General features: G+C 41.2%; 1 protein-coding gene across 1 annotated transcript in view; it reads right to left on the reverse strand.

Annotated features, from left to right (window-relative positions):
- The window catches only part of LOC104506229 (usherin-like), a 305,157-nt gene that overhangs the window by 14,891 nt on the left and 275,904 nt on the right, over positions 1-14,362 (reverse strand). Inside the window, 3 exon segments of the mRNA XM_010147113.1 lie at positions 8,164-8,485; positions 9,502-11,018; positions 12,046-12,273. Of these exon segments, the coding sequence (XP_010145415.1) occupies positions 8,164-8,485; positions 9,502-11,018; positions 12,046-12,273 (2,067 nt within the window).

Raw genomic sequence — 14,362 nt, forward strand, 5'->3', positions numbered from 1 at the left:
AGCAGGAAAGGAAGTGCTGGGAGATGGCCACAGCATTACCACGCTGAGCCCAGCCTGTGTAAGCTTTTGCAAAGTTGGGTAACTACTTCTTCCATAAAAGGGCAACAAAATTACAACCTCCCTTTGGGTGCAGATGCGAAGAAATCATGGTCCTGTAGATGTGGACAGTGGAAGAAGTCTGTTAGATGACTTACTCCATTCCTGAGCCACACAGATTTACCTGCTCTAACACTCTTAAACTGAGGAAGCTATGTTTTAAAGAAGCAGTTTTTCTTTCATCTAACAAATCGAGATCACGTGTGAAGTTATTTACTCCATACAGGACGTACTAATGGGAACTGAGGGAAACAGCTGGATATATGCTTCCACAGCTTCTCCAACACTGCAGCACAAGAAAGGCACTGGAAGAAAAGCAGCGATAAACCAGGCAAGAACTATGGCCTCACTGTATGAATAAGCTGCCAAAATAAAGCACTCAACACCCCTCAGAAGGCAAAGATAGTCCAAGATTAAGGCAGAAGACACTGCATGGCCAAAAGTTCCCCAAAACAAAAAAGCAATCCCTTGACCACATGACTCTGAGCACATGAAGAAGCGCAACCACGGCTGACTGAGCCGTGGTTGGGCAGAGGATGTGGAGTGTGCGCCAGCACCTGCCAGCTCACAACACTTGCATCTCAGACCTGGCTCAAACAATGTGAAAGTTTTTACAGCTGCAAACATAGAGACCAACCAGGAAGTCCCCAAATGAGAGTCCTCTCTGCTCCTGCAATGGGAAGCCTTGGGCAGCCAAGAGCCGATGGAAAATGGAAACCTCTTCATTACTGGAGAGGTTCCCATTCTCTGTGAAGGATAAGACCTCAGCTCTGTATTGGGGCAGCAGCTTGCACAGAGCTCCTGCAGGAACTCAGGGCACAGGTGCTTGACTTAAAAGAAGTCTCCTTAGTAAATTACTACCTACCTTCAGCTTTGAGCACTAACAAGAGCTGTAGAGCAGTGAGGTGGTACTGTAGGTTCTGGGGAACCACAAGGTCAGACCAAGCCACCCCTTTCACACATGCATGTAACTCTTTACACCTCTGTGTAACAGTCAAGTACGACTTGAGTCTCTGCCCTGGAGGCATCCATAGACTGCACACACTTGTCACTGCTGGCCTTTCCAAAAAGGATTCAATGCTGGCACTATGCTGCACATGCCAGGAGGGGCAAATGGTAGCAGAGAAGAGTCTGTACTGCTCTTCTCTTTCTAGGGTTGTTTCATGGAGGTTGCAAAGACACAGCACTACTTTGACATTTTGCTTTGAATTGTTCAATTTCTAACCCTAAACTTGTATAAATGCAGGGTTTTCACAGTGGATTTCTTTTCCAAAATAGCAAGACATTTTAGGGGTATATAAGATATGACATCAGCAAGTTTCAGAAACACAGAGCACAAAGCTTGTCTACAAAATTTAGAATTGAGCATCATGATAATGTATTCACATCTGGGCACTGCAGTGTCAGGCAGGTATTAGCGAAGTAGAAAGTTTCAAAAGTGGTTGCAATCTATGGGAGACAGAGCAAAGACAAGGGAAAGAAAATACTGACTGCACTCATGACGAGAGGTACAAAGAGGTATCAGAAAAATGAGTGATTTCTGATTGCCCTTCCTTAGATCCATACTTTTCCCTCTACTACATTCAGTTAGCTTCCTTAGGGAGGCCATAAACATATAATGGGATAGATTTTTAGGTCCAGGCTTCTAGCACTGCAATAATTTGAGCCTCTGAACATTGCTATTCATCTTCCCTGTTCAAATGCTAATAATAAAAGTATCAAACCCATTCTGGGGAAGGGAAAGGAAAACACAACTGGCAAACACTTTGGGACTTAAAAAAATTACCAAATTCTATAGGAAGCTCATTTCATATAACATAGTATAACACCAGTAATTAATGAGAGATGTAAACAGGTTTAACTCTAAAAGGTAGAAAATTAAATAATTTGTTTCCTATGGGTATATAATGAGATAGTTACCAAGTTCCCGTGAGAGAGATAAGCAGATATTAAAAGGTCTTTCCAATACCTGTAATGGCTAAGGGCAACAGCTAATTCAATAGATTCGATCAAAATCACCACTTCTTTCTCCGCTTCTGATTTATTACTTTGGCTGTAGTTAGTCATCACTCATTTTAGTTTGCTTTTCAGCAGTCATAAATTATGCCTCATAAATAAAAAGATACAATCAAGGAAATCATATCAAGTCATCTACAGCCCTTGAGTATATTTTCCCCTGGTACTCACACTAATGTCTTTTTAAAGGATAGCTTGCCATGGTTTTGAATATGTCACAATCACAATTTACTGAGAAAGGTCTTGCAAGACTGATGCTGTAACAACATCACTGGCAATTTTAGAGGCCAAAAAATCCATTCTCATATCCATATTTAGTTTAATGAACAAAAATCAAGGTTTGCAGTATCAACGCATTGGTAAAGCACTTGAATTTAGGATGGTGTTGACAACAGAAATTTGGTGCCTAAAGTGGGGCTTACTAAAAGAAATTGCATGGTTTCCAATGGCCCTTCTCCCTGCTATGTACCCTCTACCAAGGGAAAGTAAGCATCTTGTTCAGCAAAAGGGTGTTTAGAGTGAGTTCACCATTATTTCAGTGAAACAATATAGTTATGTCTGCTCTACTTTTCAGAAGCTGAGGTTGAGCTCGGTAGCCTTATGTAGGTACAGTATGAGAAACTGTTTACTTGGAAGCAGGGACCACAAAGAACTTTGTAAGAAAAAACACTTTTCCAAACAAAATTAAGAAGGGATAATGAGTAGGGAGTTCAAGAAACAACTACATTTTATTTTATGTCACTATTTTGTACTACATCTTTCTGTCAGGGGGACAGGAAGAATTGGTGAATTAAAATGATGACAAGGAGCCAGATATGAGGGATATTACAAATGGGTGACTCTCCATCACCGGTCAGTCAGAAAACCAGTTTCACCCCATTTTAAGCTGCAGAAGTCACTGAGCTGTTTGTCAATACCTAAGCAGCACAAGCTGGAGCTCAGCCAACAATTTAACAGACAGGCTGGTGAACCAAGTGTCATTCTTGTCATCTCTGAATGTGACCAAGAGGCTGGCATATTCTGCACTCCATGTAGTTGATCCTGCCTTAATATTCATGACTTTTCACTCATTTTCTTTCTCTTTATCTCTCCGAAGTCAGAATATGATTTGTTTCTTCTTTGAGAATCCAAGATGGACAACCTCAAACATATTATCCCTGGTATATCTCGAGGTATTTCCTAGATCCTTCACTTGGCGGTAGTAGCTGGAGTGTGAGAAGCATGCTTCACAGGCAAGAGGGATGCTGTGCCTCCTGCAGTGGTCGGAGACAGACAGCTTCAGCGCTGCAGACCCACCTGCCTCAGTACACCGGATAGTCCTTCTGGAGAATAAACCTTTGCAGGGAGCCATAAAATGTTCTGGAAAGGGACAATTCTACTTTTCTGTCTTTTACATGTTCCATGCTTGCCAAGTGGAAATAAGGATGTGTCCTAAATCAGGAAGACATTAAGCCATTAATCTAAAGAAACAGTCTTAATTGCACAATTAAGTGCAATTGTGGAAGAGTGACATTGCACTTGCATGGAAATGGTAGCAACACCGCTTTGCCAAACAGAACTAAATGTCACAAATGCCACAATTCTCTGTTCAAAAGGGCCTTCCTTTAGCTGAGAAAAACAGATCTGACTCTATACGTGGTTATATGGCAGCATTGCACAGCACCTTCAATAATTCTTGAGAAGGCCCTACACAGTCTATTTGCAAACTCATTAGACATCATGAATTAGAGTTTGTTCAAGTCAGGTTTTTTTTCAGGTGATCACACAATTGCAGCTGTTTAATACAGCTGAGGATCTTAGGCCACATTCCAACAAATACCTAAAAAGCCAGATGCTCTAGAAAATGCAAATACCCTAAATATGCAAATAGACCGATAGAGGGAGTTTCAAAGATCTACGTAATTATTTCCCAATATGGGACAGTAGGAACCTTAATGTCTCTTATAAACCTACTGAATCCTAATAGGTGCTAATATGCTTATACAGATCTGGCCCTGAAAGAATAACACTACTTCCTTGAACAATAATGACCTAAGCATTTAAGGGGTATAGTCCCTTTAACCAGCAGGAGCTTCTAAAGCCACTTCATCATTTCTGGATGAGCAACTTTTGTATCTAGTCTTACAAGCCCTAAATATTCAGTGGAAGTTTCCAGCAAATGAAAAATCCCCAACCCAACCTCAGCTCCAAAATCCTGAGTTCAGATCCAAAGAAGCTGTCAGAGTTCATTGAACTAAATCTCAATACCTCCAAAAATGTTGGAGAGAGTCCCATCACAGCACTTTGATTTTATCTGCATTCTACTGGAGGAAATTCAGTTGCATTTAAAGTTTTATGTCCAGCAAACAAGCTTCAAATGCAGAGACAGCAGAATCAATATCCAGTTTAAGTGAAATATAAATCTGGGTTTCATCATCATAATAACAAAAGCCAAGCCCTATACTTATGAATAACTCGTCTCACAGGCAAGATATAAATTGTCAACAATGGAAGGGCTCAGAATAAATCCCAGAGGAATGCTGCAAGTGACATAAGCAGAAGACAAACATGTGCATGCTAAAACGTCTCACGGTGAAATAAATGGCCAACAGTGGGGAAAAAAAGAAAAAAAAGATTTAGAGTCCCAGTCAAGATCTCAGCCTGGTTATGGAATAGAAACAAGATAAAAAGCAAAGTCTTGGATACAGCATGGTAAACCACAGGAGTCCAGTCAACAGACTTCCCTTGCTGCCCACTAATACATCATTCAAAACTTTGGCTTAAGCAAGTCTCTGTGGTATCCACTTCTCAAAAACCAGCTTCTGTCTGAGATAATTGAAAGTTGGTGCAACTGAGAATATCCCACAGCAAATGTCTACAACTTCCAGCTCAGGTAACAACTTGGGAAGCTTTTCATTATCTAAAAAAGATTCCTAACTAATAAGTAAGGCTTGGGTCTGCAACAATTCTTGCTACAGCCAGTCCCATCTGCACCTGAATTCACATTCCGCACAGATCCTGTCCCAAACAGTAAGGACAACAACCCTGCTACAAGGCAACAACAGTAAATGGAGAGCAGGTTTCAGACTGTAGTGAGCCTACAGATGGACCTTACACAGGCATTAAAGGAAGGCTGGGAGGAAAAAAATGGAAAACTTTATATTTGTACACAGTAGGACTTAAACCACAAACAGTTCCCCTTAAAGCATGCTGTTTCCAGGAAAGGTTTAACAGCTTTTGTCACAAGAGAAGTGACAACTGGAAAATATACCCTTGTATATTAAAAGTGCAATACATTTTCAGGATTTGAGTAATTGTCATTTTTGCTACAAGTGTTACTGTAGCACCTCTTGTACTGCTAATTGCAGAGAAGACTCCATGAGGTAACTGAAGGAAATCAAGTAGCATGGACCTGCAATCAGCAATAGGAAGTCAGCTCACAGATGCTCATAATTTCCTCAGCACAAAGCTAACAGACACACTTTTCACACTGGCTGTTGCCTTACAGATATGCTGCCAATCCAGAAACATCAAAAAGAAAAAGAGGTTTGTGACTGTCAAGTAGAAAAGAAGGACACTGTGAATACTGAAGTCGCTACACTTTTCCAGTAGCATCTTAGGATGTCTTTTCAATAGTTTTATAATTGTTCCTTCAGAATCCTTTTTTTACCCAAATTAGATTTATAAAGAAAACCACAGCACTCCTCCCTCCAGGCTCTGGGGCTCAGACAGTAATGGAGCAAATAGCAAGGGACACAAGTTGAAACAAGGAAATTAGACACTAAGAAAAATAAGAAATATATCCAAGAAATTGGAACTGGGTACTCACACAGGCTGTAAAATCTCCATCTCTGGAGATTCAAAGATGGAGAACTTCATCTAAAACCCAGCTGGACACAGCCCTGAGCAGCTGGCACTATCTGGACTTGCTTCAAGCAGGGAGTTAGGCTAGATGCCGTCTGGATGTCCCCCCCGGCCTACATGACTCTGTGAGCCTATGACACGTACATATAGCAGCTGGATAGACTACTGCTAACGTGTTAAAGCAATGTTTTAGGTTTAATACTTCATGGTTTGCGGCTACCGTAAAGAGCTCAATAGTGGCAGTGGAGCACAGCTACTGAAGCACCTGATATGTAAAGGGCTCTCATCAAATTCACAGATGACACCATACTGGAGGGAACCAGTCAATATGTTCAAAGGCAGGTCTGCTATTCGGCAAGGACAAATGCAAAGTCTTGCAACTGGAAAGGAATAACTCCTTACGGTATTACAGGGTAGGGACTGACCAGCTGATGGAAAGGGCCTAGAAGTCCTAGGAGACAGGAAGCGGAACATAAGCCAGCAGTATATTTTGGCAGCAAAGATGGCCAACAGCATCTTGAGCTATTTAAGCAGAGCATAGCCCGAAAATTAAAGGAGGTTATTTCATGCCTTTACTTAACATTTGTTCCATTTTGGACCCCAAAACTGAGAAAAATATTGATAAATTGTGGCGAGTTCAGTGCAAGCTCGCCCAGGTAATCAGTGGGTTGGAGAGTTTGGCCTATGAGGAGAAGCTCTAGGACTGGAGCTTGATCAGCCTGGAGAAAAGGAGGCTTCAGAGGGTTTGATGGCAGTCCCCCAGCACCCACCTATGGGCTAACAAGGAGAGTCCAGGCTCCTCATAATGACATGTGGTGGGAGGGGACAAGAAAACAGGTATAAGTTCAAGCAGAAGATGTTCAGATGGAAAGTAACAAAACTTTTTCAGAATGAGGACAGTCAAACAGTGGAGCAGACTGCTCCGAGAGATTATACAGTCTCTGTACCTGGAGGTTTTCAAGATGTAACTGAATAAAGCCCTGTGTAACCCCATCTGCCGCCTTAACTGGCCCTGCTTTGAGCAGGAAGTTGGACTGCATGGGCTTCTGAGAGCCCTTCCAACCTGAATTATCTTGTGCCCCTATAAAGCCAATGAGCCTGTGAGAAGAACGATTGCCACCACCTTGCAGAAGTTCAAGAGGTGGAATGAACTGTGTTTCATATATATCAAAAGAAATCCATGCTTGAACATTTTTTAGGGAAAAAAAAAAAGAAGAGATTGTAAAGCCTTTTGAGCATTGCCAAATTTATCTTCAAGATATATCATATGTACAAATATTGTGTACAGAATTGGTAGTGAGGCTTACTGGTATCCTGTTTGGTGGCAGTGTGCCTATTCATAGACAACATTATATTAAAAATCAACTTCATCCTGCTATGATACTACATCCACTTACTTTTAGAAACACACAAATTGAAGGTTGTTTTTTCAGTGAAGGTCTAAACTCCACTAACTCATATAAAAACTTGGGAAAGATTTCAGATGGTTATAAATAGCAGAGTTCTTAGTTCATAGTCTGAAATCAAGTAAAACCCTATATTGTCACTAGTACTGTATGATAAAAAATGCTGTTAAAATTTGTATCTTTGACACAGAAAAAAATTACAGGTGAAAGAATGGCAGAACTGGTCTCCCTCCTTTACCCTAGCCTCATAAGAAAAAAACAATAGCAAAATTACCTATGTCCATGAGACGTAACAACAACCATCAACAGCAAATTCACTTTTGAACCACCCATGAAAACTGTCTGTGGTCCTAACATCTAATTTAAAAAGAAAACAACCTCAGTCTCTCTTGATGTGAACTGTCTTAAGATCATAAAGTAAAAATTAATTCAAAATAGATTGGAGGAGGATGGAAAAAGAAAGAAGACCTCATAAAATGAAGCTGTCTTTTAAGAACTAGAATTTCACACTACTCACATAACAGTAGAGCCTTGTGCTGGAGAGTACACAAGCATTTAACATAAAAGAAACACAGGCACTTGCAATTAAGCTAAAGAAAAATGACTGCTGAATAAATGTATTGCTTGTGCAAAATTATTTTCAGCTTCTCAACTATTTAAAATACATTAACAACAATCATTCTGGTACCACAATACTATTAAAATTAGAAATGAAATGTGTATGTTCATTTTAAGTGTAAAGTAAAGTTCACAAAATGTACTGAAATCATAATCAGAGCTGCTAAATGACTTCAATTCCCACCTGATATTCATATTCTGTGTAAGGCAGCAACTTGTCATCTTTGAAGGAGGTTGAAGAACCATTGTAAACAAGTGTGAGGTCTAAATTTATGTGGGCTTGAGTTGTTCGCCTTCTGTAAAGTTCATAGTATAAAATCTTCCCATTTGGCTGCTGTGGGCCAGTCCACAGGATGGAAGAAGTCGACCGGAAGCCCCCCGCTCTGGTCTGTATTTCTATGAGAGGGGCAGGCTGCACTGCCGGCGGCGACTCCAAGGTCTGTACCGATGCCCACTCACTGGAGGCACAACCCAGCTCTGTGCAAGCCTGCAGCTGTACTTCATACCTTTGGGAAGACAAATCAAGAATGAGGTGTTTACAGCTGCGGACAAATCTGTGTATTTGTTTACAACAAATACGGACTGTGCATGAGATCTGATTCAAGTACGCGTGGGGGAGTTCCTTAATTTCTCTTGCTCTTCGGCATACTTTAATAAGAAAACAATTTGTATGAACACACAGGTTAGATGCTGTGCCTTGTGCAGCAAAAAGGAAGAATGCTGTCTTCTGGGTTTTGATTTGTTGGTGTTTGGTTTTTTTTTCAGAGCAGAGTTAACATCTGCAGGAGTCAAGTGATCAAAATCATTTTGATTTTGATGACATGAATCAAAATGACTCATTATAGGAGGTGATTTGGATATCATTTGAGAGCTGCAGAGCTTCACTCTATTGCTCTTCTCTCTTTGGATTTAGATTAGTTATATATAAATAGTAGACAGACTTATCAACCATGTAACACACACACACAAATTATGCCCACACAAGTATATAACAGAAGGCCAGGTAAATAATCAAGAATTAGTGGGGAAGATATTACTTTGGTATTAAGTGTGCTCCCTCTGTAGCCGAGTCTGTACCCTCTCTTAAGTTTTAGCTTTCACTTAAACACAAGTCACTTGTTTTCAGGTGCGAGCATGTTCCTGGTGTGACTCCATAATCTTAGCTCAGCTACACTGCAGATGGGCTACCTAACAGGTCTTGGGTCTCCCACCCTGGACTTTGTCAACTAAAGCCCTATTTATTCTTGAATGCAGACATCTTGAAAAAGGTACACAAGAATTTATAGTAGAGTGCTGAATTACTCCTTGTGTTCATCACCATCTAAGTCATCCTATGCGCTTCATCAAGATGAAATATAGCTGGTGTTACTATCAATTAAAAAAATCCTGGCTTGATCATGTGCTTTTTAGGAAGCAAAACCCCCTGGGTCTGACTATCTGTTTAAACGAGATGGTTAAGCTACCTGCCAGCCCACTGAATCACCTTGCAACATTCATTCGACAAGCGAGGTCTTTGACTTACCTACTGTAGGGTTGTAGTTCTGCCACTATGTATGACCGTCTCACAAAGGAAACATGAGATGCATCAAAGTCAACGGTTTTCTTTCCCGTTTCAGCAGGCTTATGGATCGAGATTGTGTAATTTCTAATTTCACCATTTACTTTGATAGGAGGATCCCAGGCCACCAAAATCTCCTTTGAGGACCATGCCTGCAACCTAGGAGGCAACATCCCAGATGGAGCAGAGGGGTTGGTTTTTATCCGAGCTGGTGGGCTTGTCACACTCCCTTGACTGTTATTTGCAGTGACGGTGTAGCTGTACTCCATGCCTGGCATTAGGGTGAAATCAAGATACCGATTTTCCTGACCTGAGTAAACAAGAACACCATCCCTCCTGAGCTCATAGCTTGTGATTTTACCATTGGGGTTAGCTGGAAGTTTCCATGTGATTTCAATTGACTCTGAGCCCATGACAAGCAGCCTGGGAGCTTCCATATGTAATGGTGGAGCCTCCATGGTCATGACTGACTGGGATATGCTAGATGTGCAGCCCCCCACAGTACAGGCAACCAATGCGAAATCATACTGTGTGTAAGGCTGTAGATTAGAAACCAACATTTGCAACCTTTTACCAGGATAATACTCTTCATTATTTGATTTCAATATATACTTCGTGATATCTCCATTTTGTATTTGAGGAGGGGCCCAAGATGCATTAATTTGGGTTGCACTGACAGCCTGCAGAGACGGCGGATCCACTAAGGCAGGAGCTGCTTCCAGCGTCTGTATCGCAGCTGGATCACTGGTGGAGCAGCCTCCCATGGTGCAGGCCACTATCGCATAACTGTACATTGAATAGGGCAGTAAGTCTTCATCTGTGTAGTTGAAAGTAGCAGCGTCAAAGCTGAAAGGATAGAGAACATCGTTTTTTAGCAGCCTGTATGACTGAAGAATGCCATTGGGCTGTGCCGGCGGAGCCCATGAGATGAGCACTTTACGGGGGTTAACTGACACCAGGGATAACCTGGGGGCAGCGAGACCCATTGGGGCAGTTTGACTAGTCTTTGCCACAGTCCAGGAGCTGTCAGTGTAGCCTGCTGCATTCCAGGTGCGTATTTTATATTCATACCTTGTCCATGGCTGTAAACCTTTGTCATTATACACGAATGTATTACTTTCAGTGCTATATTCTGTGAAAACAACTTTCTCGTCTTCTGTTGTTGCTCTGTACCCTGCAGCATTTTCTTTTGGGCTTCTGTGAATAACTTCATAGTGAATTATTTTTCCATTTGGATTAATTGGCTGCAGCCAGCTCAGTTCAATGTTAGTAGCATTCACTGCCTGGATTACAGGTGCCAGCTGAGACACAGGGGGTGCTTCATCTGTCCGGACCGGCTGGGGTGGGGAACGAGTGCAGCCTGCTGCATTGCAAGCTTCCAGTACGAGGGTATAGAGAGTGTATGGCTCCAGGCGCCTGAAGAGGAACTGGCGAGATAAACCACTGTACTCCAGGTTGTCGTCACTGAAAATATTATAGGTCTGGGGAAGAGAAGAGAAGAGAAGAGAAGAGAAGAGAAGAGAAGAGAAGAGAAGAGAAGAGAAGAGAAGAGAAGAGAAGAGAAGAGAAGAGAAGAGAAGAGAAGAGAAGAGAAGAGAAGAGAAGAGAAGAGAAGAGAAGAGAAGAGAAGAGAAGAGAAGAGAAGAGAAGAGAAGAGAAGAGAAGAGAAGAGAAGAGAAGAGAAGAGAAGAGAAGAGAAGAGAAGAGAAGAGAAGAGAAGAGAAGAGAAGAGAAGAGAAGAGCCAGGATAAAAGAAAAAAAAAACCAACAACATAAATCAACAATGTTTTGTCAATAACTAGTAGATGAGACCTTAATCTTTGCAACAGTGTAACCAATGATTCAGAAACTCCCTTACTAGTAACAATCACCACACAAACAGTTCATTGATACAAAAGGAATATTTTGATCTAATTTTCATGATTTTTTTTTCATTTTAGATACAGTAATAAATAATTTGGTGATGGTTCTCCTTATATTTGTTATCAAGTTTCATTGTGAGGCTCTCATGGGCTAGCACAAAGCTTCTCGGGGACTAACTAGAGAAAAAACACTTAAGAAAAAAAATCCAAATAAAGCCCTCTAGCTGCAAACCTTGCAGGTAAAGATTTGCAATTGGTTGAAAAACTCAATCTGAAAAAATTCCCAAATTTCAGAACAACATTCTATCAGACCCAGGATTTTTAGAAACAGTTTGGTGATGTCTAATGTGAGCCAGGTAAGACTATGCGCTTTCATGAACAGCTTTTTGTATGTTAGATGAACAATTCTGTTCACTGTAAATGAATATTTGCAGTCATGGGGCAGCACAGGAATGTTAATACTTATTTTAACATCACCACAAGCAGAGAGCTCTCACAGAATGCCTTGTGCTTACATAGGACTTTTGTCTTATTTAAAAGTATAATGCGTTTGGTTGAGTCCTTTTCAGCAAAAAATGTTTTAATTTGATATTCAACATTTCCCTTCTCCTCTTTTGCTCAAGTGAACTGTCAAGATGAGGATTACCTTGATCACGCCATTGGGTTGGGAGGGCTCTGACCATTTTAGCAACAGAGCCCTGCCATTTTCTTTCTTTTCCACAGTGAAGTTGCTGAGGCCACTGGGTGAAGCTTCCAACGTGCGCACAGATGTCCAGGGGCTTGAAACCTGCCCGGCATTGTTTACAGCTACGACATGAATATGATATGTTGTGAAAGGTTTCAATCCAAATAAATGAGCCTGATGCTTTGTTCCCTGAAGCAAGAATACAGATGTTTGAGTTAGTTAAAGAAGTAATCAGCATCTGTGGTTTATGTCACTTGGAAAATGAGGTCTCAGCTCTGGGTCGCTCCTGACCGCTTTGCAGAATACCCCATCTGGTTACCAGGATTTTTTTGTGGGTTTCCATAGCTGAACCTCAAAAGGAAAATCCTATGCTTTAAAAAATACTTACTGTTATGGTAGAGCCTTTGGAGCTGACTCCTGGGGAGTCCTGCACAGTCCAAAGCTCAGCTAGCAAACAATTCACAGTTAATTCAGCATGTGCCTGATCTTTGCTCAGTGAGGATGAGAGTGCCCAGGACTACGAAGGATTCAAGTATGTGTGAAAACCTGTGGTATATGAGTGATGCCTGCCTCTACAAAATCCTTACACATCTGTGTGCAGACACGAGACATTTGATAGGCATGCTGTCCTGTTCTGGCTACTTAGAGCACTGTAAACTGGCTAGATACCAGTGTTTCCTAGGGCACAGTTTAATTCCCTTGCTGAACACAAACCCCTTATAAGTGAGGTGTGGGGGGAAGAGAAGGAGAGGAAGGGAGGAAATGAACTTCTGTGTTCCTGCTTTGTAAAGATGTCACTTGAGGTAAATTCACAAGGTGAGACAAGTGTGGGGCAAGCTGCTGCCTTACAATAACCCTCTCTGGTTCTCCAGGTCAGAGGCAGGAGCCATACGGCTGATGGGGACACAGGCAAGTGGGCTAGAGCCTCCCTGGTGTCATACTCTCGCCTTGTGCCAGCGGAAAGAGGCTGGGAGGATCACAGCTGGTTGTGAATCCCACTGCCAGGGCTGGAAGAGCCGGGGCTGACCTGCCACCAGGCCAGACCACAGGCCAGCTTGGGGGTGCGTGCAGCCCAAATGCCATCCGCCGTGGCCAGGAGGGACCACAGGCATTGTTGCTCACGGCTTCCTCCAGCTCACCCCAAACCACATCCAACACAGACCTGAAACCACTGGGATTTGAGGCAAGGCGAGCCTCAGCACAAATGGAGATCTAAGCAGGAAGGCGATACAGCTGTAGAATTGGATTTGACCAACCACGAAAGATAGGGAGGCTAACAAGGAAAAGGAGTAACATGTTGTGGTAGGAGACTGTTCAGATTTGTCTCATCAGATGGGTGAGGAAGAAAGGAGTTCAGCTGCTCACAGACACATTTAATCTCAATTTTAGTTGTGTTTTTGCATTCATGATACAGATCTCAAGGAGTGCAGGAATTCAGTTTTGTTCACGTGGCAGAAACAGCTGAAGCCAATTTCCCCGTTTCAGTAAGTTGTATTAAGTTGTTAAATGTTAACACTTCCAATTGTTTAATATTTAAACATTTGTTAAGCTATCAGACTCAGAAACAAATTTTAAAGAAATATTAATTTCTTTTTTTAAATATTAAAAGTTAGAGCATAAATATTTAAATAGTTATTTCCTCACAACAATGAGTTAGTCTTTTAGATAAATATAGCACAGCATTTGAATGACCATTATGAATATTAAATCTGAAGATGCCACAAGTAGAGATTATAAACATACTTTTCTGATAAATGATTCCTTTTTCTGTTAAACAGGGCAAACACTAGCAAGATTAATAATGCAAAAAAGTATAATTCTTTGTTAGGAATTCCCAATCATCACTGCCAAAAAAGGATAAGCTCAAATGCAAATAGCAATCACCTCAAACAGATTATATATAAAAAAGCTCTGGCTGCTGTGGGACATTTAGAGATATCTTTTGTCATAAGAAACATGGAAAGCATGTGGGCTATAAAGCAAAAACATATGTATATTGTCAATAGCAGCACCTGTTCAATTACAGTTTATTTCAGTATGGAGAATTTAGTTCAGCCCCTAGATGGCAATACTATCAAACACTTTTTCTAACATGAGTACTTAATGATTAACAACGTGCGTTCAGTCATCCAACATACTCAAGGCAGCCATTAAAAAAATAACAAAACTGATTTCATTATAGATTCTTTTAATAAACATTTATGGCTTAGATCTTTGAAAGTGGAAGCGTTCAAACTGCCTTCGCCAAAAAACCTATACAGCCAAATGCAAAATTATG

The sequence above is a fragment of the Eurypyga helias genome, unplaced genomic scaffold (genome assembly GCF_000690775.1).
Source record: "Eurypyga helias isolate BGI_N326 unplaced genomic scaffold, ASM69077v1 scaffold6362, whole genome shotgun sequence".
NCBI lineage: Eukaryota > Metazoa > Chordata > Aves > Eurypygiformes > Eurypygidae > Eurypyga > Eurypyga helias.